Here is a 25,295-nt window from a genome sequence, read left to right on the forward strand (position 1 = left end):
CATGAAACAACAAAACCAAAACCAGTGGCTCTGTCGGTTCAACTTCATTAAACTCAGCTGCTCGCTGTCAGTCAGTAAGAAGGTCTCGATTTCGTCCGCTGTCAGGCAAGGCTTTCTGGGAACTGAAGTTCAAAGCAATTGATAGGCATCCATGTACCAATTATATTTTCGCTATGTAATGACACTTATATTAGTACTGATAATAATTAGTAAAAACACACCTACACACATTGTTTTTTTTGTTGTTGTCTCCTTACATGTTGGCATATGTGGGTGTTTATTGCTTCACTGCAAGACACGCAAAAAAAGACTACAGCAGCTTCTTACAGCCTTTATTTTTAATCTGGGTGGACTTTGTTTAAAGGGAATGTAGATAATTTATGTTGCCCCCTTTAAAACATATATTACATTATACAGTTGGAGAACTGAGTATGGAGAAATAAAAAGGCCGGACCTTCAAAAACAAGTCATATAGGAGTATATTTCAATGTCACAAGCCAAACTTGGTAAAATCACTACAACTGAACCAATAGAGAATTAAGACAGAGTGGGTTGCCTCTCAGTACACTGCTTAATGTGACCTGTTCTATTCAACATATTATTCGGAGCCCTAAGCCCTGTGTGTCATGACAGCAAATAGAACCCCCTTCCTTCCCCTGTGTTTAATAATTTAAAACATTCAACAACATCACTTTTTTAAATTGTCTGATCTTAGAATAGATAAAAACACAATACCATCAAAAACAGAGAATGGCCAAGTAAACTTTATAAAAAAAAAAAAAAATAAAGACAATAAAGAAAAAGGACAAGATGGAATGACAAGTTTTTGTTTGTGTAAGCATGTCCATGGAACAGAAAAAAAAGGAAAATAAGTGTACATTCCTAATCATGCAATATACAAATTTTAATCAAATATTATGCACAGGAAAAATGATCAGAATCAATCAGGACAATGTATGATTGGGGAAGTTGTTTTTTTCAGTTTCACTGATATCAGTCATTTTCAGGAACAGGAAATACATACATACTCATTTTCTATTGACATTCCTGATAAACAGCTGATCACCTCTGTATTCAGACTACTACTGGACAGAAGATCTCATGGAATGGCTGACCTGATCTTCAGGTCACAGACATCATTTTCATAGTTGTTATCTACAATAGCAGAAAGATGTGAAGGGGTCTTATCAGTATATATGAACAGAGACACTACCAAGTCAGTTTTTATCTTGCTACTACTAGGTTAAGTTGTGCTGGACCAGGAAGTGACATGAATGATGCAAACTAAAACTTCACGTACCTCAGAAACCTAAGAGGAGGCCGTTTCTTTTTATTTTATTTTTTAAAGAAATGGCCTTTCATGTCCATCATAACATATCAATGCACAAAAAAGTGGAAAGGCAGTTTCTGAAGGAAAAATAAACATTAGGGATTTACCTGGATGCACACCAGCTGGGTGTCAGACAGCCTGGATGCAGCTACTCTGATACAAACTTTAAAAGAGGTGCAGAATTTGTTTAACATGATTTCACATGAAAACTGACAAAACTCCATTCTACTGTTGACAGAACATGGAAGCTACGTTGCCAAATACTGATTGAGAGGGAACCTAAAAATCACTGACCACTTCACAGTCTCTGCTCACAGAGAGAACAACTTCAGCAACCTGATATGCAGAACAGCTGGTTTTAAAAACAGAGAAAGGCTGATAGTGTAAATATGTCGTCCTTTAGCTGATCATAGTTTGACGTCTTCAGAGAAAGGAGTCAGGACAATGATGTAACATGAGCAGCTCTCTTCATGCCAGATTATTTTGTCACTAATTTGACCATGTGGTGACACAAATGAGGGCCGTCAGCACCATAGCGGCTTCTTAAGAATGACAGTATGTTTCTGTATAATTACAACAATATAACATCTTCTTTACAACTAACAACTCCAGCCATGAGTTGACAAAGAGGCTGACAAAAGTGACATTGGCCTGACAGCAAAATGTCCTGTTCTCAAACAGAAATCTTACATTACACTTCTACTTTGGTGTAAGACTTTCTTTCAATTACTGTCCCATCTTCAAATTCATCTATGATTGGTGAACGGTATGATATGCTGGAAGTTCTTGTTGGGGGGTGGGGGGTGGGTCAAACAGCAGCTTAGCATAGTTGGATCATGGAGCAAATATACTGGGGAGGGAGGTGGAGCTCTATGAGATGCATGAAGCGTTGGAGTAGGTTAGACTGCATGGCTAAAGGCACAGAGCAAAACCACTGATCTACTGTTTAAATCATCCGTAGTGCACCACAAGGATTCTGTTAAACTAACACCGGCAGATCTGCTCTGAACCTTGCCAAAAGGCAAGTAGGGCAGCAGCTCTACTGCTACTGCTCTACTCTAAGACCCATGCCTTAATATGTAGCTTTGGTTTCATCTCTGCACTATCCTCACTACTGAGTCTCCATTTTTCCAGCTAGGACCAGGCTGAGAAAGAGTCAGTCACATGGTTTTTCCAGGCCTACACAGATGAGCAGCACGCACACAGATGTTAAGTGAGCAGAAAGAAAGGGGCGAGAAAAAGGCGCAGACGGACTTTAGACAAAAAAACTTAGACACATACAAACAAAAACAAACCAAAGACAGGAAAAAGACAAAACTTTAAAACAGTAAAAACACAATTCAACCATCAACAGCAAAAGTCCAGTTGTCAACATTACATAACATTACATGACTGTCATAGACTGAATTGCAGACAGAGTGGAGGGCGGAAAGCTACACGGGAAAGAGCAGAGGATGTTGGGCATCCAGAAACAGAAGCACAGTACAGATTAAGAGTTGGAGTGGAAAAAGGTGGCTGTTAGGGGTCAAAAACCAGGAAGTAAAAATGAAAGTGCACTGCAGAGAAGATGGAGCATGTACACAGTGAGTCTGTAAAACAACATCAAGTGTTTGGAAGTGACCACAGAGCTCAGAGTGCAGAGGAACAACAGAGTGTGGGACACTGAAGTAGAAGGTAAGGGGAAAGAAATCTTGCGAACCTCAGGACTAATAAATAGGGCAATAATTGAAGTGCCAGCCGCAGTGTTTCGTAACATGATTATGTTGTGTTACAGCGAGGGAGGGGTGGTGATGTGGCCTGGTTGGGGGCACCCTGGGGCTGTCAGACACAATCAGCACTGAGAGAAGGTCTGCTTGATCTCATCCAGCACATTCCCAAGCAGCGTCGGCTCGTCACATTTAGCGTCAATGGACACTGTCTGTCCAGACTGAGAGAAAGACAGCGGGAGAAAGAAAGGGTTAAAGTCACTATCAGAAAATTCACAGTTTTTTAAATTTATTTATAAATGATGCAACAACAAAAATTTGGTTACGAATATATCAAGCTATTGTTGACAGAGAATGAAAGGGAACTTCACTGGTTCACTTACAGTTTTGACCAGCACACAGACATGGTGACCCTGGATAGACCTGCTGTACATGGAGGCACAGGAGTCGATCCTCTCCACAACTGATCAAACAAGACACAAAAAACTAAAATGTCAGTAATGCTCAGAAAAATTGCATGTGATTTTAGTCTCAGTTTTTGTTGTCAGCTAGGTTATTCTAGATCAACACAAACACACAGTTCAAGTTAAGGTCACCTCTAAAAACTTTCCTGTGATGATTGTAACCTCCTGACAACACTACTGTTTTATTTTGTATGTGGGACATGCTACCCATCTGGTATGGTATGTGTATTTGTACCAGAGAAGTGGTGATGGAAGCAGATCCTGGCCAGTAGGTGGTGGAAGGGCATGTTAACTCCCTCCAGTCTGACAGAGCTGCCCTTCAGGTCTCCTGATTCCAGCAGCTTTGCAAACGCGTCACTAACCAAACAAAAACAACAGAAACAAATCAGTTTTCATTTTCTTCCTGAAAAGGACCAAGGACCAAGACAACTCAAAAACTAATAGCCAAATTTTAATTAGATTTAATGTTAATATTCAAGGTCCTCAGGGGATAAATCATATGGTTTTTCTGTGTTTATGGTTTTTATGGATCCAGCGACTTTTCCTCTACTGCAAAAAGAAAAACAAAACAAAACACAGTAATCGCCAACCTGTAGCAAGGAGTAGTGATTAGGTAGGAGGTGCAGGTAAAGTGCAGTTTGAAGTCCAGTTTCTCATGAGTGGAGGAGTCCTCGTTCTGTTGGAACACACCATCACAACAAATTAAGACAACCAGTAACAAAGTAACAATGCATGACATGGTGAAGGGTTCGTGACCAAAATTAAACTGGAGCAGGTAAGGATTCTTTGTCTCGCTGAAGCGCACAGCTGCAGCCGCATCCACCCTGCTTCTCCCCAACAAAATGGAACCATTTACATTTACACATCTAAGTCTATAAAGATCAACCATTCTGATTTATGTTTGACACATTGGGATGGGTAGCAGCAAAGTAGATATAAAAAAGTGGATATATGAGAGCAATTAAAAAGACATTATGGAAACTATGACTGGTTTTAAAGATTATACAAAAATACCCCAAAAGAAATGGCCAATAGTATTTGTTTTGGCTGTGGATTCCCCCCCCCCCCCGATCTTTTGAAACCACTCTTCCCGTGTGTATGCATGTGACTAACCTTGACTATGAAGGTGAGTGTTCCCTTCAGTTTCTGTGGCATCACAATGCTCTGCACGGTGAAGACAAATCGCGCCTCATTGGACACCCCTGACCACAAAAGAAAAGCTTACGATTACTTAATCAGACTCAGCAACACTTACCAAACTGAGGTTTGAAATACAAACATTATTACAAATTATTGTCAACACACTGACACTATACAAAGTGCAAAAATCTGTAACTTGTAATTTGGTATTTTTTTTGGAAACCATCTCTTGCATTAATGACGTGCATTCATTCACCAACCTGGTGGAAGTTGGAAAGGGACGGTGAGGCCATCATGTGGACCTGAGCCCTCTGGCCTCTGTAGCTTGGAGTTGAGGGAGTCCAGGACGTTGAACTCCATGGATTTGAGGAAGCTGTCACACTTGTTTTCAAATATAACAGACACCACGACCTGACTGCCATCCTGCAGGTTCCCCTGGATGTCATACACCTTATTTTTTTTTTGGGGGGGGGGGGGGGGGGGGGGATTATTTTTATTAAATAAATTATTTGCAGGTGGAATTACTGTTCAAACTCAGGCTGTGTATTCCTTCCTCTTTGTATTTTTAAAACTGACAATAATTATTTAGAGGACATGCAGAAAACACAGCAAATCCAATTCATTAACCCAACACCAAAGCACACATCACAGTTTCCAAGAAACCAGTCTGGGCACAAGGAGAAAATCAAAGGGACAGATTCATCCTCAGAAACTGATGCAACACTGCTGTGCTGTGGACACATTAACCTTGTCTGCCCCAGAGACCAGTCAGTGAAGAGCAACAATAAAACAGAGAAACACATCTACAGAAGAGTTTTAATAATATTCTGTCACTGACAGAACTTTAACCAATACCTGATCAGCATCTTCCATCATCTTTGAAAAGAGGGAGAGAAATTAGAGATCTGCTACCGTTGCCTTAGATAACGCATATTTGTCTAAGCAGAGTAACAATGTAAAGGTTAGAATTTATTTAAGAAGTATTGTGTGAAAATTCTGATTTTTCAACAACCTGAATCTTATTATGAGTTATAACATTTAACTTATTCATTTTCTTGCAGAAATGGGTGCGGCAACATAGCAATGAAACAAAGCAACAACTGAGGTTAAACATCACATGTGGTCAATCAAATGTTTCTCCTTTTTAGTGACCAGACAAAAATGTGTGTTCTCATGTCGCAAGCAAACCCATTTCTAGTTCAAACCTCTTCATCATCCCTCTATTTTATAAAGTGAATGAAAGGATATACACATCTGTCAGATAAGCAATGTATAGCGAGCTGTTATTAACATGAATTATATTGTTTCTATCTTTAATAATAATAACAATTAAATGTTATGACCAAACTTAGGCAAAATAGTGGCAAAACGGTGAAAATATTCAGTAAAAAAACCCTAAAGTTTCCAAGCCCAGTGGTAAAAGTCTCCTCAGCAACATCCCAATTGCCATCACTCACCATCTTGATGTAGGAGTTCTCAGCCAGCAGGCAGTAATTGGACATGGGCTGAAAGAAGAGACGAGCTCAGGTCAGAGCAGGCATTCTCTGTCAGGCAAATGCTAACTAGGCAATAGGAGCTGCTTCTACCTGGCTGATGCATAACATGAAAGGCAGAGTAAGGGTGTCTGCAGTGGTAAGTACGTTTTAACAGTGGGGGCTAGGAAAATAATGCAGTCTACATGTAGCATTAAGTAAATTGCAGCTTTGAGGTCAGTGACTTGTTTTTTCCCCCATGCAACAATATTAAATAAAGATAAAAAAGAACAGTAGACACAAGTATGCTAGGTGAATAATTTAGAAGTCATTATTTCCTGCAATGATGAACACACTTAAATGTGTCAGACATCAACATGAGGTGGATAGTTAATCTCACTCATCTGATTTGAACAACACTACATTGGGCCAATCATAAACATGTTTCTTTACTTTATTCTCAAAATAAAAACACTCAATTAACACACAATTATACTCAGATTTCAGTCACACTGATGGATGTCAGGCTGTTAAACTCTGATGAAAAACACTGACCGGGAGAGGCTCTTCCTCCTCCACAGTGCCATTCTGCACTGACTCCTCTCCACCTCCATCACTGTGGTGATGATGGTGATGATGCTTCTTCTTCTTTTTCTTCTCCTTCTCCTCCTTCTCCTTTTTCTGCTTCTTCTTCTTGTGTTTGGAGGATTTCTTATCATTGAAAACCCACAAGGAAGACAGAGACAGTTTTGTTTTTTTTAGAAATTCTAGACAATATAAACTGAATCTATAATGAAACCTGGCTACTTGTAGAAATATTGCTCTAGAGACCACATTCAAACTGGCAGCTCTGGTGCATCATTTACACAGACTTGTGAGAAGAACAGGAGCTGCCAATGTGCTGCATCCTGTCAGGTCACTGTGAACTGGGATCACCACAGCCAAGCTTTCTACTTTGTAATTATTGCGTCATCAGTGGTGACTCACAGTTTCCTCTGTTTCGGTGTCTTTAGGTTCATCAGGCTCTGAGTTTGGCGCTGTGCCTGAGGCCAACTTGGGCACTGGGGCTGCTTCTGCTGCTGCTACTGTAGTTGCTTTCTGTTCATACACACACAGACACACACACAGACACATAAAGGCATTAGCAAGAGCAAACACAGCATGTACCACCTACAGCAGTGTGTGCCACTTCTGTGTTGACAGAGGTAAGTTAGTGAGTTCTCCCATTCATAAAAAAAGTAATTCATAATCATCTGCAACCTATTGAGCTCTGTGATACCACACAAACACAAACCTGATTTGCTTAACCCTAAATGTTGCGTGCAGCAATACTAACCAGCCAAATGAGCTAAACCACAAATGAGCCTGCCTGACAAAACCAACAAGTATGTTATGTCCATGATTGACAGAGCTAACCAACCATACAAGCTGCTGCTCACAAATTAAAGAGCCTGAGGATCCTAGTGATAGCCTGAGTACTTTAAGCTCTCTGTATGTAATTCTAATGTTATTCTAGTGTGACAGCCAATACAAAAACAAGTCTTCCACATGTTGAGGCATGTCTTTGAGAGGTTCTGTTTCTAGGTTAGCTGTTACTTTGGGGCCAATAGCTCAAATGATTAAAAAAAGAATTCCTCAAAACCTGAGTTAAAATACCTGACAGACCGGTTTCTCTTTAACTCACCCTATACCTAAAGATGAGACATATGGATGGTGCAAGGCCTGCGCTAACGTCTGTGTTTAATGTCAAAAACAATGCAGTTTGGTTTCCATCCTCCATCCTCAGTAAACATTTGCAAAACCAATTCTTTGATTATTGTCAGTCCTGAATTGTTTACATTGATCTCTACTGACTAGTGGTCTTCTTCCTCACTGTATTTGTTGACGCATTGGTATGTTTCCTGCTGCCTTACTGCAGCCAAATGTTGCGCGTAAGCATTCATCTGCACTCAAATAACATGCAAACTCGCTCATAAAAATACTGCTCCATAGAGCCCTTATCCTTAGGGTACCTTAACTAGACCCTACTTAAAACAATGCAATTAAATTTCTGTATTACATTTCTGTTTTTTGTTTCTATGTGTACAGTTGTGACACAAAAAATGTCAAAGAGCAAAGTTGAGCATGACCCCACTATGGAGGAAGCAGTCAGGGCACACAAGTGGTGACACAGTGGTGACAGTAACAAAAGGAACTGACTCCAGGCCAGATTCCAGGGAACCTCAGATGATCCGCACTTACTTATCACCACCACCAACAAAACAACCACCACTTTGACTTCAAGACCAACACGACATCCAGTGAGCAAACAAAAGCTAAGGAAGAGAAACACTGGCATTGTGAAACAAACACACACATGCTAGAACAAGGGAGGCTGGAGAATGGGAGAGTAAAGTGTTATGTGACCTGTGAAAGAGAGGAAGTTGTATCAAAATGTTGAGGTGTGGAAGATGAGAAAAAAAAAACGTGATCCATACTGAGAGGCGAGGGAGAATGCATGGCCAAAATCAATGTATGAGGCACATCAATAAAACATGGAGTTATGAACGAGGAATGTGGTAACTGAGGAGATGAGGGGAAAAAAAGAGAGAGAGGAGGGGGGGTGACTCAACCTGGGTGTTAGAGGGCACTGGAGCGTTTGAGAGCCAGAAATCCAGATCCGAAACCTAGAGGAGGAAGGGAGGGAAAGGAATGCGAGGAGGTGAGAGGGGTGAGGGCCAAACAGGTTCTGTATCTTACTACTATTCATGAAAATGGATACAGAGATTACACTGTTCTGTTTCATGAATAAATCAAGTATTTGGCAAAAGACTGCACAGTCGACTACAAGGAAACTGATACTTGATCTCTAAAGCTGACTGAAAGAGAGGTTGGGAAGAAGCAATGGAAGTGCTGAGTCAATGAAAATGATCAAAGGTATTTTAAATTATGAATTCTAGATCTGATTATCTAATTTAATCATGTTTTGGCATTAAATAAAATATTAGATACACACTCTGTTGCTAGGTAGAAAACAGCTCTGCTCCACCCTTTTTTAAGTATATACCTCAGCACTGGTGGAAGTGGGTGGCACTGCAACTTCACTTGTTTCTTCTGATTGGACTACAGGCTCGTCTCCCTGGCCCCCAAGAAGATCCTCCTCCTTTTCTTCATGTTTGTGTTTTTTCTTCTTCTTCTCCTCTTTGCTCTTCTGCAAAAACAGGAGATTAAATTCAGCTCTGTGTCACAGTAAGGTTGAGAAACCCAACCGCTGACTCATCATGTCAAATTGGTTGACAGCTCCTTGTTGTTCAACCCTTGCCCAAAGCACTTCATAAATCTGCTTTACTGGTTTTAAGCAGTTTCGTCAGCTAGACAGAATGAGGCGCGTTTGGTTCTCAGCAAGAAAGGAGGATAATCCCTGAGATAAAAAACAAACAAAAAACATTTTAACCTTACCTTCCTATCACTGTCTTTATCCTTCTTCTTCTCCCTCTTTTCTTTGCCGCTCTTCTTCTTGGGTGCCTGTGTGGCAGCACTTTCTGCATCTCCATCTTCTGCCGGGCTTTTTGGAGCCTCTGCTGCACGGTGTGCCCTGACTGGTAGTTTCTCACTGTCTGCAAGAGGCCTGGACAAACAAGAGAGTACAGATACACATTTGAACTTTGCTTGGATGAGGATTTATGAGATGATTATGAAGTTAGTGCTATCATATGAAAAATGTGTTAGTTCTTTTAGTGAGTATTAACTTTTTAGAAAAGATGAGAAATGCTTGTAGGGTACAGCAACCCACTGTATTCAGGCACATATTCTGCAGTGTGCAACAGCCATGTTTCATTCAAAGCGTTGAGTTAAGCCATTCATGTGGCAAACCTGGAAGTCATGGACATTCCCAGACAGCTAGACACTAAACTAATAAATTCCTCCATATTGAACTGATATGAGCTGTCAAGTTAGTTTCCCTAAAGCCTGGCCCTTGAAAGCAGTAACCACATTCACTGCAGCCCCCTGCTGGCTCCTCTCTACAAAGACAAACTACTGCTCTGTCATTAGCCCTGACTGTATACCATGGCAGTACTTAGAATAGTCTTTTTCCCCAGTGTAGCTTTAATGCTCAGAAAATTAAGTTCAAAATGTGTTTTCTTAGAGAGATTGTTGATGTATTATTTATTATACTTGCCCTGCACACATACTGTACTCACACCCAACAGAAAGCAGAACAGGAATTTTCTTAGTTTGTGTGTTTGTCTACATAATAATAATAACAACTCATACAGTCAGCAGTTTCTAGGATTGTTCTCAAAGTAAAGAGACATTCATTCCAGAGAGTGACAGCACAAGTCTACAGTAATACTGACAGGTAAAAGCTTGTGGTCATATAACTGACAAAAAGCCTAAAAAAGATGACAGAGTCATTACTATTGATGCCAATTTTCTGTGAAATAAAGTTATAGATATGGATAAAAATGTACAGCATAAACAAATCTCCTCCAGATGTTTCCAATTACTCCTGCACAGTTGCTACTCTTCTTCTTTGCATAGCCTCCAACTTGGGTTTAATTCAGTACTATTAAAACCATTTTTGATCCTTTACATTACAGCACTGGTCTAAGGGCACATGTGCTTGTCATTTCCGCCAAGGGCAGACAAGGAGGATGTTTGTTTGAGAAAACAGCTGGTGAGAATTTGGAGGCATCACTAGTCTAACAAACCCAACTGAGGAGGATCTGGGAACTTTGAGCAAAGGAATGATAAGACCTAACCCCTGGGATAGGTTTTCTAAAAGCATGTTGATGCAAGTGACCCTTGCCAAGAAAAACAAGTGCCAAAATGCTTTAAGGGGGCCTATTCCAGGAGGACAGGTGGTGAACGATTAAGTCCTGAGAATATCAGCAGCAGCCACTTAAAATTTGTCTTTTTCTATGAAACTGTGTCACTTTTATCAAAGAGATATCTTTTTTGAAGAGAACCCTTTATTTTATGGGCAGAGAAAATATAAAACAGTTTGTTTAGAAACAGCTGCTGATATTGTCAAGCTTATACAAGTTAAAAATAATTGGAAGCAAGGTAAGAGAGAAAGGACACTAAATAGTATACCAGGTCAAAAGCTCAAAAGAAATAATATATATTGAAAATACAAGGAAAAAGAGCAAGAAGAAGCAGGTACTGCAAACTCCAAATGAGTAAAGAAAGGACAGCTATGTTAGCAAGAAGAGCAAGACAGATCTGTAGAGAGAAAGAGAAAAGACAGAGAGGCAGTCCATGTACATGTTGGAGCCCAGGTCCCGTGGCTGGAGTGCTACTCACCTACGCCCAGCCGTTTCCACCAAGCTGCCCACACAGAGAGGCAGTAATGGGTGTGTGTAGGCATAGAAAAGAGGAAGCAGAAAGCAGAACGCCATGAGAAAGAGTCAGAGGAGGGAAAGGGCCAAGTCACACTGGCTGTGACGCTGTGGCCAGGAAGCTGAAGATATAATCAGGAATCAATGCTGAATTACTAAAGATGAGAAAACATCCAATTCATACAAGCTTCAGTGTTATTCAGCTTTTTCAGCTTTGGGCTGAAAATCAAGATTTCAGCGACTGGTTGATTGGATTAGTTAGACATATAAATGATGATAATGTGTTTCTGCAACTTAAACATTATTGACTAAACTTAATTTGAAATCTACACAAAGGTCTGTGCATATGTGGAATTAGTATCTACATAGTGTTGACTCACTTGTCCAAGTCGATGTCCAGGGCTTTGTGAGGGTCATTGGGGTCCTTGTCATCATCATCACTGGGTAAGGCATTCTGAATGAGAGGGTGGAATCAATAAGAGACTTAACATCTTTCTAAAATCATCTATTACCACAACACACACATGCAGATTGTGAGGACATCTGTTGAGATACTGACTTCTAGTCTCAGACCTGAGAAACTAAATGAAGCAATGATTGTATTAATTCTGAGTGAGATACATTTCCACAGTCACAGTTTATCCCAGCTGGCATTATTGTGCTTGAAATGATGATAAGGTCAGAGTGATGTGCAAACAGCATCATAAATTAGAGAGGATTATCAATCCATGTAGGAAAACTGATATGTTGCTCAACGCTTGGATCCATTTTAATGACATGAAACTGTTAAGAACTGTTTGCTGTAACACTTCCACATTTTATCACCTATGTTTCAGGCGATTACACAGCCCCAGCGTACCTCTGGCATCTCCTCGGTAACTATGTCAACCATGTGCGCAGGTGTGATGTCCTCCTCGCTCTCCGGGCCAGAATCATGTTTCTTCCCTCGTCCACTGCGCTTTTCTTTCCTCTTCTTCTTCTCCTTCTTTTTCTTCTCTGCCCTCTCTTTCTGCCGGCGCTCCTCTTCCAGCTTGACGTACTGGTCAGACATAGGCAGACCTGTGGGACACGGGAAAACCACAGGCGTATTTTAAAGAACAGATACTAAAAACATGTAATCTATAATTCATTCTAAGAATTATCCAAGTTTAAAAAGAAACCACAGCAGAGATGCTATGAACAGATAATGACAAAGATTAATAAAAAATATTAATTAACTAACCCTAAAACATAACAGTATTTGCACTTTATTATAGCAAGATTTCTACTACGATGGGAGAAAAGCAAACCATTTCAAAATAACTTTAAGAGTAATAAGTGCGATATTAGTGTTTTGTAGTTGTGTCTCACCTGGGACTTTGAGAGGCACACTGAGGTCAATCTGCACCACTGGAATGTGCTCCACTCCTGGGGTATCCTGGTAAACCTGCACAGAAAAAAAACATTCACTTAAAACATACTGAACACACTGTTTGTTCACACAAAAGTTCAACTACATTTATTCGATATACTGTATATATTTTCATTTATACAAGTGAGGTTTTTAACAGACTGGATGAAACAGAGACATGCACGCTGTACTTAAAAAATAAAAAATAAAAAAATAGTGATGACTGGTAAGCACACCTTCTGGGACGATGGGGAGGCCTTGATGTAGAATGGGTTGTTGGCTTGCTCCTGCTTTCTGGCTTCTCTCCTCTGGGATTAGGACAAAAACAGCAACATGAATTAAATCAATAAAGAAAAGGCTGCCTCAGTTATAGCATGAGAGGGGAACCACACGGTTAACCAGATTTACTGACAATAGAACTCTGAGAAGGTCAATATTGCTCGTATTGTTTGTTTTGGAGATAGAATATGCATGATTACAGCTACATTGATAATCGCATATATCTAATATTTGTATTTTATATGAATGTCAAGATTATTTCCATGTATAAGTGGCATTTGAGTGACATAATAATATTTGCAAATAACATCCAAAAAGCCATTAAGATCAAATATTTCAGTTCAAAAAGAAATAAAAATTTTGAAATTGGCTTTATTTAAGCATACAGTATTCTAACTCTGAACTACTCATGAAACAATAATCCTTGTTGAATTCTGCTAAGCTACAATCATTGACGAGTTTACCCTTGCCAGCTCCTTCTCGTCCACCTCTGTGTGACGGGGGCGGGAGTGTTTGGGCTCCTCCTTGGCAAAAATAGCCTTGGGCTGCTCATCCTCAGACTCGCTCTCAGATGGAGGCTCGTTGATCCAGGCATCCAGGTCCAGACTGGAGAAAAACAGGAATTTATTAATGTTTCAGCAATTTTTGCTGGTACACCACAATGGCAAAAACAAATGCCTTGAATTTTACTGAACAAGCTTTAAAATACAGTCATGTCTAACTGTAATATTAAACTTTTATTATATGTTTGTGCTCCTCATGTACAGAGCTAACGTACCCTTCAGGAACAGGCACTTTCTTCTGTGCCTTGGGGGCTACAGGGTTGAGTTCTCCGGCAAACAGAGCACTGACTTCCTCTGCTACTTCTACATCCTTCTGCTGCAATTTCTGGATGTACTTGACGAGCTGCAGGATGCAAGATGCCTGCAGACATTGACAGTATGTCAGACGTGTAATTTAGCACAGGTATTTATCAGATTTGTATGCATGGGACAAGACGTGACTCAAGTTTCTCCAACATGAGGCCCTTCCTCTCTTACCCTCTCCTGCACCTCCAGGTTGGCGCTCTGGACAAACAGTGGTAACCTGTCTATCATCAGCTGGCTGGTTTCCTGTGCGGCTGTGCTGTCTGTGTTCCCCTCCTGGCTCTTCAGCACGGTGGCAAATAGCTTGGCTGCATTCTGCACATAAACTGCCTGTATGTGGCCTGGTAGGGTGGCCACCTTTGGCCGTAGCATGGCCTCCAGTGTCTGCATTGGGTTCTCCAGGTGCCTGAAAAAAGGAGGAGCATTTCCGTTATTCTTGGTTTATTACTCCCTACACTCAAAATTTACAACCATATACAGTATTAGTTTTAGTAGGACTATACATTTGGGCTTGCTGTAGACCAAAGCTTAACAGTGCAAAACTCATCTAATGCAAGTGCATGAAAAATGTTGGAAAATGGCTCCATCTAAAAATACCATGATATTACAGATTTATATTGATATTTTTTCAACAACTGGAATCCTACTTCCATTTAAAATTTGAGATTTAACTTGTTTGTTTCTTTTAACAGTTAAAAATAGACACAGGTGTCACTGCATCCAATTTAGAGTGAAGGATTAGCTCAGCTGTATGTGTGAAGAAAACTGTCAGTTGGGTTAAGGTGCCAGGGCTGGGTTAGCTTGTACTAGAATGACAACAGAGTAAGGAAACACAAGGTTGGGAAGCACAGTGTCTGAACAAAACTGTCAGTCATTTCCCTATAGATTCATTGTGACAGACAACTGAGGTAATGGGATATCTTATTACTGTCATTTTACACTCATGAAATCTTTATGCAGGTCTGCTGCTTCACTAAGGTGTACTACAGGACAAATTACTATGTGTTAGAAAGTAGTAGTTTTACAGCATTTTTATGCTTACTTATGTCTTGTTATACCAGTGTTAATATAACTGCAACCCAATGAGAGAAATCATCATACTCAGAGAACTCGCCGCAGATCCAGGCTGCAGCGTACAACACTTCACAGATGCCGTTTCGTTGCATGTTGCCAGTCAGCAGGTGGGCGTTGTCCAGCAGAGTGGCCATCTGGGCAACAGCAAAGGCTCGGATGGCTTTAACCCGAATAGCAACATCCAGCATCTGAGAGGCAATGAGATGGCCGTGCCGCGTGCCCTCTAATCGGGTGAGCTCCACCAGGATACTAATGTACCTATTAAGCAGATACGGAGAGGTGCAGTTCAGGGATATGTACTGGAGTGGAAAATAGTATCGGACAAAAATCTGATGTGAAACATAAGACAAAGCTGGTGTGAAGTTACTGGCTCAGAGACTGACCATTCAAAGTTGGTGATGTACTGGTAGTTGCTCTGACTGCAGATGTCGATGATCTTGGTGAGAAGTTCATCTCTGTAGGTGGTTCCTTCCGCTTTGTCCACGTGCAGCATCAGCTTCTTTACAATTTCCATCAAGTTCTTTTTGGACACCTGGGGAGAGGAGACACCAGTTCGACAATAATCAAAGTTAAATGCATAAATGAAAATCTAAATGATTAATGATACATCAAAAAAGCAGACATTTCTAAAAAAAAAAAAACCTTAGAATTAGGAAAGACCAACTGTAATATCTTAAAGCACTGTTTAGTTTCTGTAAATAATAATCACTTTAAATTGTCCATTGGCAGAATTCTCTAACAGCAGCTGGTTGGTTCGTCACTTTGGCTGGCTACTGTGATACTGCCTAGTAAAGCTATTGTATAAATCATGTCCGCTTGTGAAATACAACAAGTAGCAGCAAATGAATCAACAAGATGAATCAAAGATAATCTGGCACCAAATATATTTAACAATACAACTGATTAACTAAAAAATAACTGTAGTGATGTAAATGTCCAAACTTCGGTTCTATACCATGCCATAGAGCAGGTCCAGAGCTCTAAGGCGGATGGACTCATCCTTGTCGTCCAGACACTGGAGGATGAGGTCTTTATGAGACTGCACGGACTTGGGGTGGGTCTTCAGGATCTTTGACATGGCCAGCAGGCCCAGGTACTTCACTACAAGAATATGTACACATACACAGCCTTATCGTATTTAAAAACAGACATATTTGCACCCTTAGTTCTCCACACCCTATCAAGAAAAGGTCTGTTTACTTCTAACTTCAATCACCTGACATTATTCTCTACATTAACAAAAAAGCCTGTTGTCATGATATTTCCTTATTCAAGATTCTATCATTTATAAACTTGACTATCCTTACTTGATTGTAACTGCAGTAATAAAACAAATACAATATCTGGTTGTAAGAAAAATTGTTTTCTTTGAATGTCCATGGTTTCCAGAGGACAAAGAACTCTTTTAGACTGGACTTGTTCAAAGTGTTTCACTTTATACTACATTCCCTACATCTAGTCTCACAATAAGGCCTAGCTGGCTGTATAAAGAGAATAATTACATGTAAATACAACATGAAGTTAACGTTGTGTTATCCTCAATTACAGTAATCTAAAAAAAGAAAAAAAAAATCATATGGAAATGACACAAACTAAATACCAAAAGGAAAGGAACACAGCACACACAGAACAATGGAAAGGACATACAAACACATACACATAGGACAACACACACACTGGACACAGTAGTTCTGTTTTGCTTTATCCTCTCTCATGTCTCTGAGCTTTTCCTACTTACTGAAAAGATGTTTAACATTCAAAAATCTGCTGAATCACAGTACTCTGTTGATCATCTAATGTAGCAGAGACAAATGCCTCTGGGGTTCTTGGATCAATAAATGCATGTATGGTACTGACCTTGGGGTGAAGTGAGGATGGTCACTGCAGTGAATACATTGCAGAAATGACCAAGGACATGGATTCAGTGTATTTGCAGGAGACGATGAATCTATCTCTGCTATGGAAAAGTGACTGGAACAGTTCAGAAAAATGTTCTGGAAGAACTGTGAGCAACTTTGTTTCAGTGACAAAGGCACAATTGCTCAGTGAAAAGTGAGAAGACGCGAGCAAATATTTCAAAATTTTTGAAAATGTTTACTATGTTGCCACTTTCAATTGATTCCTTCCCAGGGTTTTTGCATCTGGTGCTTGGAGGAGCACATACAGCATCCAAAACACGGATGCACATGCCCAATAACGGTAACTGCTTTTCCTGTTTTAGTAGACAATAATACATCTAATGCATTAAGTATGATACTTCAAATATGTCAGCTGACATTCCTTCAGCTGTGTAAATTAAACTTAAATGTATTATATATGCATTTTGCTTGCATAAAATATATTTGAACAATGGTGAACTTTCAACATGGCCTCTTCCTTTTACACAGGGCTTTTTATTGGACACTGACAGCCTTAAGTTTGTTATTTTACCTTGCGGATCAATTCAAGTATCTTCAAAATGCAGGAGGGAAGATCTGCTTTCTCACCCGTTTAACTCCTCAATGTATTGCAAATTGTTTAAGTGGATAAAGAAAACCTTAAACCACAGGTTCACAGTCTGTTCTATTAACACTAGACGTCTATAGTCTACTCCACACACGTTACTATTTATGTATGGGGGATCCAGATAACTCGAATGAATGGATGCAGCAACCCCAGCATGCCAACTAGGAGTGGGCAACGGAATGCATTTAGAAAACCTTATGTTTGATAATAGCAAACTGGCAACTTTTACCACTTTCAGATTGTTATAACAAACTGAGAAAAACAAGCTCCAAGTTGTTCATTTCTCTGCCATACATAGGTTTTGTATAGATGTGATTTAAGTGAAATGGTATTCCAAGCAGGCCATCTAATTGAGAGTGGGAAGGTAAAAAGGTTCGAGTTATCCAGAGTCAGGGAGTCTACATTATTGTCGTCTGAAAGGGTGGACTGTTCCATAGTCAGAAACACGCAGACAATGAGAAAATGACACACTGCAGGCATTGACAGAGGGCTCACAGTTCTGGTCCGAGTCTTCTATCAGGATTCGCAGTTTCTGTACACAGAGCTGAGGGAGAGAGAGAGAGAGCGAGAGAGAGAGAGAGCAGGAGAAAAACACAGGGGGAGAGGTGGAGAGCCATTAACATCACTGTGAACCTTTCCACACCAGTTTCAGTCTCATCATAGGGGCACAATTCAAAGAACATAACTGAGACAAACAAAAGTGGGTGAAATGGTGCCTATATTCTATGGTGCAAAATGGCTTTTATGCATTTCTGAAAATGAAAACAGCTTTGCTTGCCTGTCTGACACTTGCTTTGTACTTAAAACTATGTACAGGCAAACGTGTGAACAGAAAGAAACTGGTGAAAGCATGCATTGTGATTCAACTGGAGTGGAAAGGGTTAAAAAAAATCAACATATAACCACATTAAAGTGCAGATGTAGGTGTGGACCTCAGGCTTCAGGCTTACCTGGATACTAGCACTGTGGTTAGGCATCCCAGAGGACAAGGAAATCAACACTGTAATGCAGTGAAAAGATTAAATTAGATCTGAATGTGAATTAAACATTTTGTGAGAAGAAAAAAATAAGTTTCACAATGGGGATTTGCATATAAACTTCTTAGTAATAAAAGTATCCCACATAATCTGCAGCATAGTTAAAGCTTAATTTTAAGTTAATTGGTAAATTCACATCAGGCAGTGTTTACAAAATGATGTTTTTTGCATTTAGTTGGACTGAAATAGTAAATACATATACTTTTATAAATAAGAGACTGTTGCTATAGAATACTGCATTTTTGTAAATGAGTGAATTTATCCCTGAATAAATAATAAAATACATTTGAAAGAGTAATGTTCATTACTATACTGAACACACACTAAACTGAGTGAGATCACTACAATTCTGACAGAATAACAGCACTGACCTGCAATCACAGTGTTGACACATTCATACAGCAGAGACATGGCAGAGGTACTGTGAGATAGGAGGACCAGGCAAGAAACAGAGAGAGAGTGCAGATTGTTATTGTTGGATTCATCACATCACACAATTTTTACAATCTGTGGAAATGTTTAGAATTGAGGTATTTCATCTCACCTGTGGATTAGGTTTGTCAGTGGTTCAATCAGCTTCTTCCCCAATCGTGGCTCGAGTGGTGTGAGGGCACCAAACTGTAAAAAAAACAAAACAAACAAAAAAAAAAAAAAAACCACAAGAAGTGCTATGACACATTGAAACTAGGTAAACAGAGAAAAAAATAGTTTTCTATGATGAATCTACTGTACATTACAGATGACCTTCATTGCATTAAATGAGTAATTTTGTGAAGGGGCATGAACTTGTTACTTTCAAACAAGGTGGTTCTTTTAACATAAACAAAGATTTCTGTTCGATGCAACCTGTCATACAACTACACAAAAATTAGGTCTGCTGAGGCCAGCACTGATAGAGGAACTAAAGCAATTCCTCTTTTCTGATGGATTTATCCCTGTACAACTGGTGCAATACTGTAAGTGTCCAACACAACTGAGCAACACTTAACCAGTGTCCTGTTGACTAACCAGCTTGATGATCTTAATGAGAACCCAGTTATTAGTAGAAGAGGTCATGAGTTTGAAGAATAGCGGGGCCAGAGACAGGTAGTTCTTGGGATTTCTCCGGGCAAGCTCACAGATAACATTTACTGCTGCTGACTGGACGCCTGAAGAAGAGAAAACACATCACACAAGAACAAGCAACATTAAACACTGATCGATCTGTGTGTTTATTGGGTTATGGTGAATTAAGTATGGCCAAAAAACAATGATGTGCAATACAATGGGAGTAAAACAAAGGTAAAGAAAAAAAAATGTATAAAATATATGCAGATTGATAAATGTAAACAAATCTTTCAAGTAGATCCACGTTTTTCATTACTGTGTGTAGCCATTTTAAAACCAGATAAATGTCCTGTGAGATGTTTTTGTCTGTACAACAAAAATAGTTCTGTGAACCTCTGTATATTCCCAGACAGTGCTGACAGAATCACAAATGAGCCTTCCTTAATCTTATATTCTTGGCTGCTGAATAATTCACAGGGTTCAGGTGACAGAACGCCCGTAACCAGCAGTGCCAGCAGTGTCTAGACTTTAGCTACCTGGAAGGATAAAAGGTTTATTTGGCCCACAACAAGAGGCACACACAAAAACTAACAAATAAATATATTTTTCTTCAGAGCAAACTGTGGGGCAAAAGCTTTAGGACTATGGAGAATATGATGTGTTTCCTGATACCTGGGTCTGGATCCTCCAATTTCTCCTTAAGTCTGGGAAAAGCAGGGCGCAGGGACTCTGGGTACTTGAGAAACACCTTGTACATGATCAATACTGCTTTCTTTCTGATGTAAGGTTTAGTGTGGGACATCTAAGGAGAGAGAACAGCAAAGATAGTGGTAGACATTTTCTTTTCTTTTTTTTTTTTTTTTTTTTTTTTTTTTGGCGGGGGGTGGGTTGAGCCACAGTTAGAATCCTCTTCACTTACTCTCCATGACTTACCAGTGTCATGATGTCATTGGCCAGGTCCCGTGCCAGGTCAGGAGTAACAAAACAGGAGAGGCCGGTGAGGGCAACGCCTGTGTCATACTGGTTGGGACTGCTGAGATCCTGGAAGTCCATAAGACAGAAAAGGTTGGCTGAGGGATGAATAACAGTCAAGATATTCAAAGAGCACATAGACCAAGAGTATAACTGACCTTTCGGATCTGATTGGTTGTCAACATGATGACATCAGTGCTCTCGTGAAAGCACTGTGAAGCCGCCAGGTAGCCTATCCTCTGTAGGACAGACAGCAACCAGAGAGAATTATATACTGTTATGCGTACAGTTAACTGTGTAACTGCATATTATATATTAAAGTGCAATGCAATTATTATAAATATTCATCAACCTGCAGCTGTTCTACAGAGATTTACACAGTAATAAGAATTTGCTGTGACTATTCCTTCTACTTTTTTTGGGAGATTATATATAAAGAGCGCTAACTTGGTTTTATAATCTGTAATTTTCTTTTGCATCTGTGGTTGTCGTTGGCCTTGAATTTCTTCACCAAACATCCCAAGTATCCTGACAAGAGGTTTCGGACACATCTACACTTCAGTGTGTTCTGAGCAAATCCAAGATTCATTATACTGTAGTCGTACCTTGTATGTAAACTTAGAGGAGCTCATGACTTCAACGATGTTGAAAGCGGCCCAGCTGACATCATAGCCCAGCATCTGAAGCTGTAACACAGGAAAGAGAGGAGAGAGTGAGCGATGTGGGTGTAAAAAAGGAGGAGAGGAGCTCTAAGCTGTCCCCTAAATGATTTGAGCTGAAAGCTCTCAAAGAGAGCACTGATGCCAATCGCAAAAAGCCATCTAAACCTAAATGCAGGCCAAGGCTATAAATAGAAAGAGTACTTTCATTTAAACAGAAGTGTACACTATTCACAGAGCTTCTGGCTCTGTAATGACTAATCTTCAGGTATAACAAAAATATTAACTCTGCACAGAATTTCTGAGGTGGTTTCTAACCAGCCACTGCTTTTGCCCCTTCTGAAGGCCTGAGCCAAAATGGGCTTTGATTCAGCACAATGCTGTTTGAATAAAAAAGGAATACCCTCAAAGACTGAAGTCTGCATGTGGTTCCCTCCAACAGTCATCACATTTGACAACATTTTCCATTGTGTGTGTGTCAACACACGATCCCTCACCTGCAGAGTATGGCAATGTTTGAACATATTGTAAGGCATGAAATTCTATGCCTGTTCAACAAAACCATCCCCACCTAACTTAAATGTTTTGAATTGATTGTATTCAAGATAGAAACCACATAATCATTAACGGCATATGAATCAAATGTTTGTTTAGTTTCTTTTGTTGTTAATCTTGGCTGCTGAATATTGAACCTATTACACTGCTAGTGCTATAGGAATTAAGAGACTCTGGCATCATTTAATAACTACTACCTCGAAGAACACAGATGGGGTTACACTGAGAGCCACACACAGACAGTAACTATCTGTCTGAGTTTATCAGTGCCTGTGTGTGAAGCAGAAGTGTGACACAGAAAGAAACAGTCAATCAGTGGAGGGTATCTTACGTAGGTGAGCTTGCACACAGCATTAGCTTTGACAGCGATGTTGTCCTGCTTGAGCTCCTGTTTGATCTCATCGATGCATGTGGAGATGTACTTGGCCTGAGGGTGGACAAAGGAAAGGACAAACAACAGACATCAAATTAGATTAGGTGGAATAATATCAACAGTTGGAGGCTGGTACCAAGCACCAGGGACCAGCTGGAAATTCCTGGTCTGCCTGTTTTTGCTATCTAAGTCACTAGCCAGCAGAGGTGGATCTGAAGTTAAAGTCTTAGTGTAGATTTCATCTCGTAATAAGTTTCTACCATAAGCCGGAATTGTTCATCTCAGGGGTTAAGGAAAACAGCAATTCTTTATGTCATACATCAAACTCAAAAGTCATCAAATACATGACTTGTGCTAAAATACATAATTTTGAAGCCCTGATCCAAGTTGCAGTTGAAATCTGGCATGTGGCTTTGGCTTGTAGACCACAAACACTTCCTCCTCTCATTGCCATTACTGACAAAACAGTAGCACTTATGTATGTGATTGTCATCACACAAGGCCTGATGGCTGGAACATACTTTCAGGAGCCTCACGCCTGAATGAATGAGTGAAAAAAAGCTGCCCTTTTAAACCAGTACTGTAGATTTCCTGAAATACTGAAAGAAGGCACATTTCATCGAAACAGCAGAGGACAAACTAAGATAAGGCAATCAGTCAACCATTGTTGAGGGGAGCACCCATGCAAGACAAACACACACACACACACACACACACACACACACATAGCTGTGAAGACTGTGAAGACTGTGAGAGTGTGCTGGTCATGTGTGTGCAGTCATGAGACAGCACAGTGACAAGAGGGGGGGCTGAGTCCTGTTGCTGCTGCTGCTTGTCCTGGAGGAACTATGGCTAAAAAAGATGGAGGGCAGACAGGGAGGGTTACAACACACTATCACCAGATGCACACAATATTACTTCTCCATCTCATGCTTCTTCAATGACCAATTCGGAACCCATTTAAATAACTGAAATAGTTGTCACACGGCCGACACAGGAACCTTTCCGCCAGTAATGCAAACTGAGCTGAAGATGTACTGGAAGGCCTGTTCTTTCTGACTAAAGACTAAGTAGGCTCAGTGTTAGCTGATGCTAACAATTACAATTACAAGGAGGCCTAAAATTCTAACTGGTAATCTCCTTGAACTACACTTAGGACAAGCCCACACTTTTCTTCAATATGCCCGTTGTTCCAAGGGTGTGGGAGAGACTAAATGAATGAACTGTGCAAAGACTCAGCACATGCATGAAAAACAAATAGAGTATGAGAAACTGTGGGCTGGCCAGGAAAAAGTCAACACACACTCAGGTGTAGACACACACACAGAGCATATGAATATTTCAGCAAACTGTCCACTGTTGACTGGGCAACCACCACCTTATCTAGGCTGCCCAGGTTGAGTTTCCACTGGTGAACTGCTTAGACCATACATGGAATCAAGAGATCAAGCGCTGATGGCCTGGTACAGAATAGCTAATCTAAGTGCTTTTTTTTTTTTTTTTAAACCAAAATCATGAAGACACATCACAGATGACATTTTACCATAGGACAATCCGTATATAACCGATTTGTCCTGCTGGTTTAGCCTTTGCATATGAATTGGTTTCCTGGTGAGATGGGAAGCAGGGCAAATCAGTCACAAGAAAGAAATCACATCCAAATGCTACCCTCAGGTTAGGCACGCCACTTCTACATTTCACCCTTGACCAACAGCTTGAGACAGGTGTGCACAGCTCTGTGCAACAACAGCCCAGGGATCCTGCTTTATGCCCACCTCATGTTACTAGCTGACATGGCATTTTTACAGCAGGAACAGGGTAAGACACAGCCAACTCAGAGCCGTTATGGGGAGGAGGCTGATGTGAGAGATGGAAACGTGGCTGCCCCAAACAGTGCCCTCTAATGGCCCATCTCACCCCACTCCCACTCAGGTCTGGTGCTGTGATGTAGTCAGGAGCCAGTCCTCAGCCACAGGCAGAGCTGTGACAGGGATGACATCACCTTCAATCATTGATGGGGTCTTCAAAACGAGATGCTCGCCGACTCATTTCACGATTTCCGAGTTTATATACGATGCATTTTTACATAAACATCCATAATGGTCATATCTGCATTTTGAAAATGAAAGATCTACAAGTTGAAGGCCTCTTTCACCCACTGTCATCAGAGTATCACCTCAGCCATTCAACGCTCAAGTGACTCTGGTGTCCTCAACTCAAATAAGTGACAAATGTCACTGTCAAAGCAAAGACCATATCCCCAACATGAAACAGTCAATGAAAGCTTAGTAGCAATACCCTCAGGTGTGATGCAGGAGAGTAATCTGGTAAATAGTGACAAACTAGCGAGCTGCTTCCTCTAACTGGCTCTCAGTTAGCTAGGTTAGCTAGCTGTTAGTAACAACCCCAGTTTACATGTTTAAAACAAGACATGCAACATAGCTATAAAGTTAGTAACCGTATGCATGTCCTAACTTGTTATTTGGCAAACGTTAAATTAGCTTCCAGTCGGCAGCACTGGCCGCAGAAAACGACTGTTTTGAGTAGCTGTTAGCTAGCGGGTGAAATGACTGAGCGGACGCTAACGTTAGCTGACCAGTCAGCCCACCTAACGTTAATATACCTACCGAGCGTTAGCCATTAACGTTAGCTAGCTGGTCAACGATAACGGTAACGGCAATGTGCGCTGTGACTTAAAAGACATTTATGAATGTGAAGTTAAACATTTTCCCGGTGACAGCGATAGGTGCTCGGTTATTTTACCTCATCTTCCTTGTGATTCCTAATGCCACGTACTAAATCCTGAAGATTTTTATCGAACATCCGATCGATGCTCCCTTTGACAATCTTCAAAGCCATGTCTGTCTGTGACTTGTACCGCTCCCGTGTATCCTGCGGGGCAAAGCGCCTTGCAGAGGTCTAGTGGGTGCCGACCGACCCGCTAGACTGTCTCTCATCCACCCGGGTACCGTCTGTGCAGGGTCCGCTGCTGTTTACCAAGCCCGGCCGATGAAGCTGAGGCCAGACGGGGAGTCCCGTGCAGTGCAGAGACGCTGGCAATGGATCAGTGTAGGAAATGGCTGACAAAATGGCGTCCAAAGTCAG

At 40.6% G+C, this 25,295-nt stretch overlaps 1 protein-coding gene across 5 annotated transcripts; it reads right to left on the bottom strand.

Annotated features, from left to right (window-relative positions):
* Positions 1-316: 316 nt before the first annotated feature.
* On the bottom strand, positions 317-25,283 carry ap3d1 (adaptor related protein complex 3 subunit delta 1). Of its 5 annotated transcripts, XM_071487722.1 has the most exons (35): positions 24,954-25,283; positions 22,149-22,244; positions 21,209-21,289; positions 20,762-20,842; positions 20,565-20,672; positions 20,304-20,433; positions 19,593-19,732; positions 19,129-19,202; positions 18,956-19,005; positions 18,498-18,547; positions 18,043-18,091; positions 15,998-16,143; positions 15,426-15,574; positions 15,070-15,300; positions 14,143-14,374; positions 13,881-14,026; positions 13,567-13,708; positions 13,060-13,131; positions 12,784-12,859; positions 12,293-12,492; positions 11,814-11,887; positions 11,399-11,422; positions 9,551-9,719; positions 9,159-9,302; positions 8,725-8,778; positions 7,100-7,210; positions 6,668-6,823; positions 6,098-6,145; positions 5,496-5,516; positions 4,901-5,090; positions 4,614-4,702; positions 4,091-4,176; positions 3,736-3,857; positions 3,420-3,499; positions 317-3,257 (listed from the first exon to the last, which is right to left on the bottom strand). In XM_071487722.1, the coding sequence occupies exons 1-35, from the start codon at positions 25,047-25,049 to the stop codon at positions 3,162-3,164; spliced, it is 3,813 nt and encodes a 1,270-aa protein (XP_071343823.1). In that variant the 5' UTR covers positions 25,050-25,283; the 3' UTR covers positions 317-3,161. The 5 variants fall into 5 exon arrangements, with proteins under 5 accessions (XP_071343823.1, XP_071343824.1, XP_071343825.1 ...); XM_071487723.1 differs by lacking the exon at positions 5,496-5,516; XM_071487724.1 differs by lacking the exon at positions 11,399-11,422 and having other exon boundaries at positions 24,954-25,281.
* Between the last annotated feature and the right edge of the window lie 12 nt (positions 25,284-25,295).

Source organism: Trachinotus anak, unplaced genomic scaffold, assembly GCF_046630095.1.
Source record: "Trachinotus anak isolate AG129_WGS33_773 ecotype Australia unplaced genomic scaffold, CSIRO_AGI_Tana_v1 ptg000010l, whole genome shotgun sequence".
Lineage (NCBI taxonomy): Eukaryota > Metazoa > Chordata > Actinopteri > Carangiformes > Carangidae > Trachinotus > Trachinotus anak.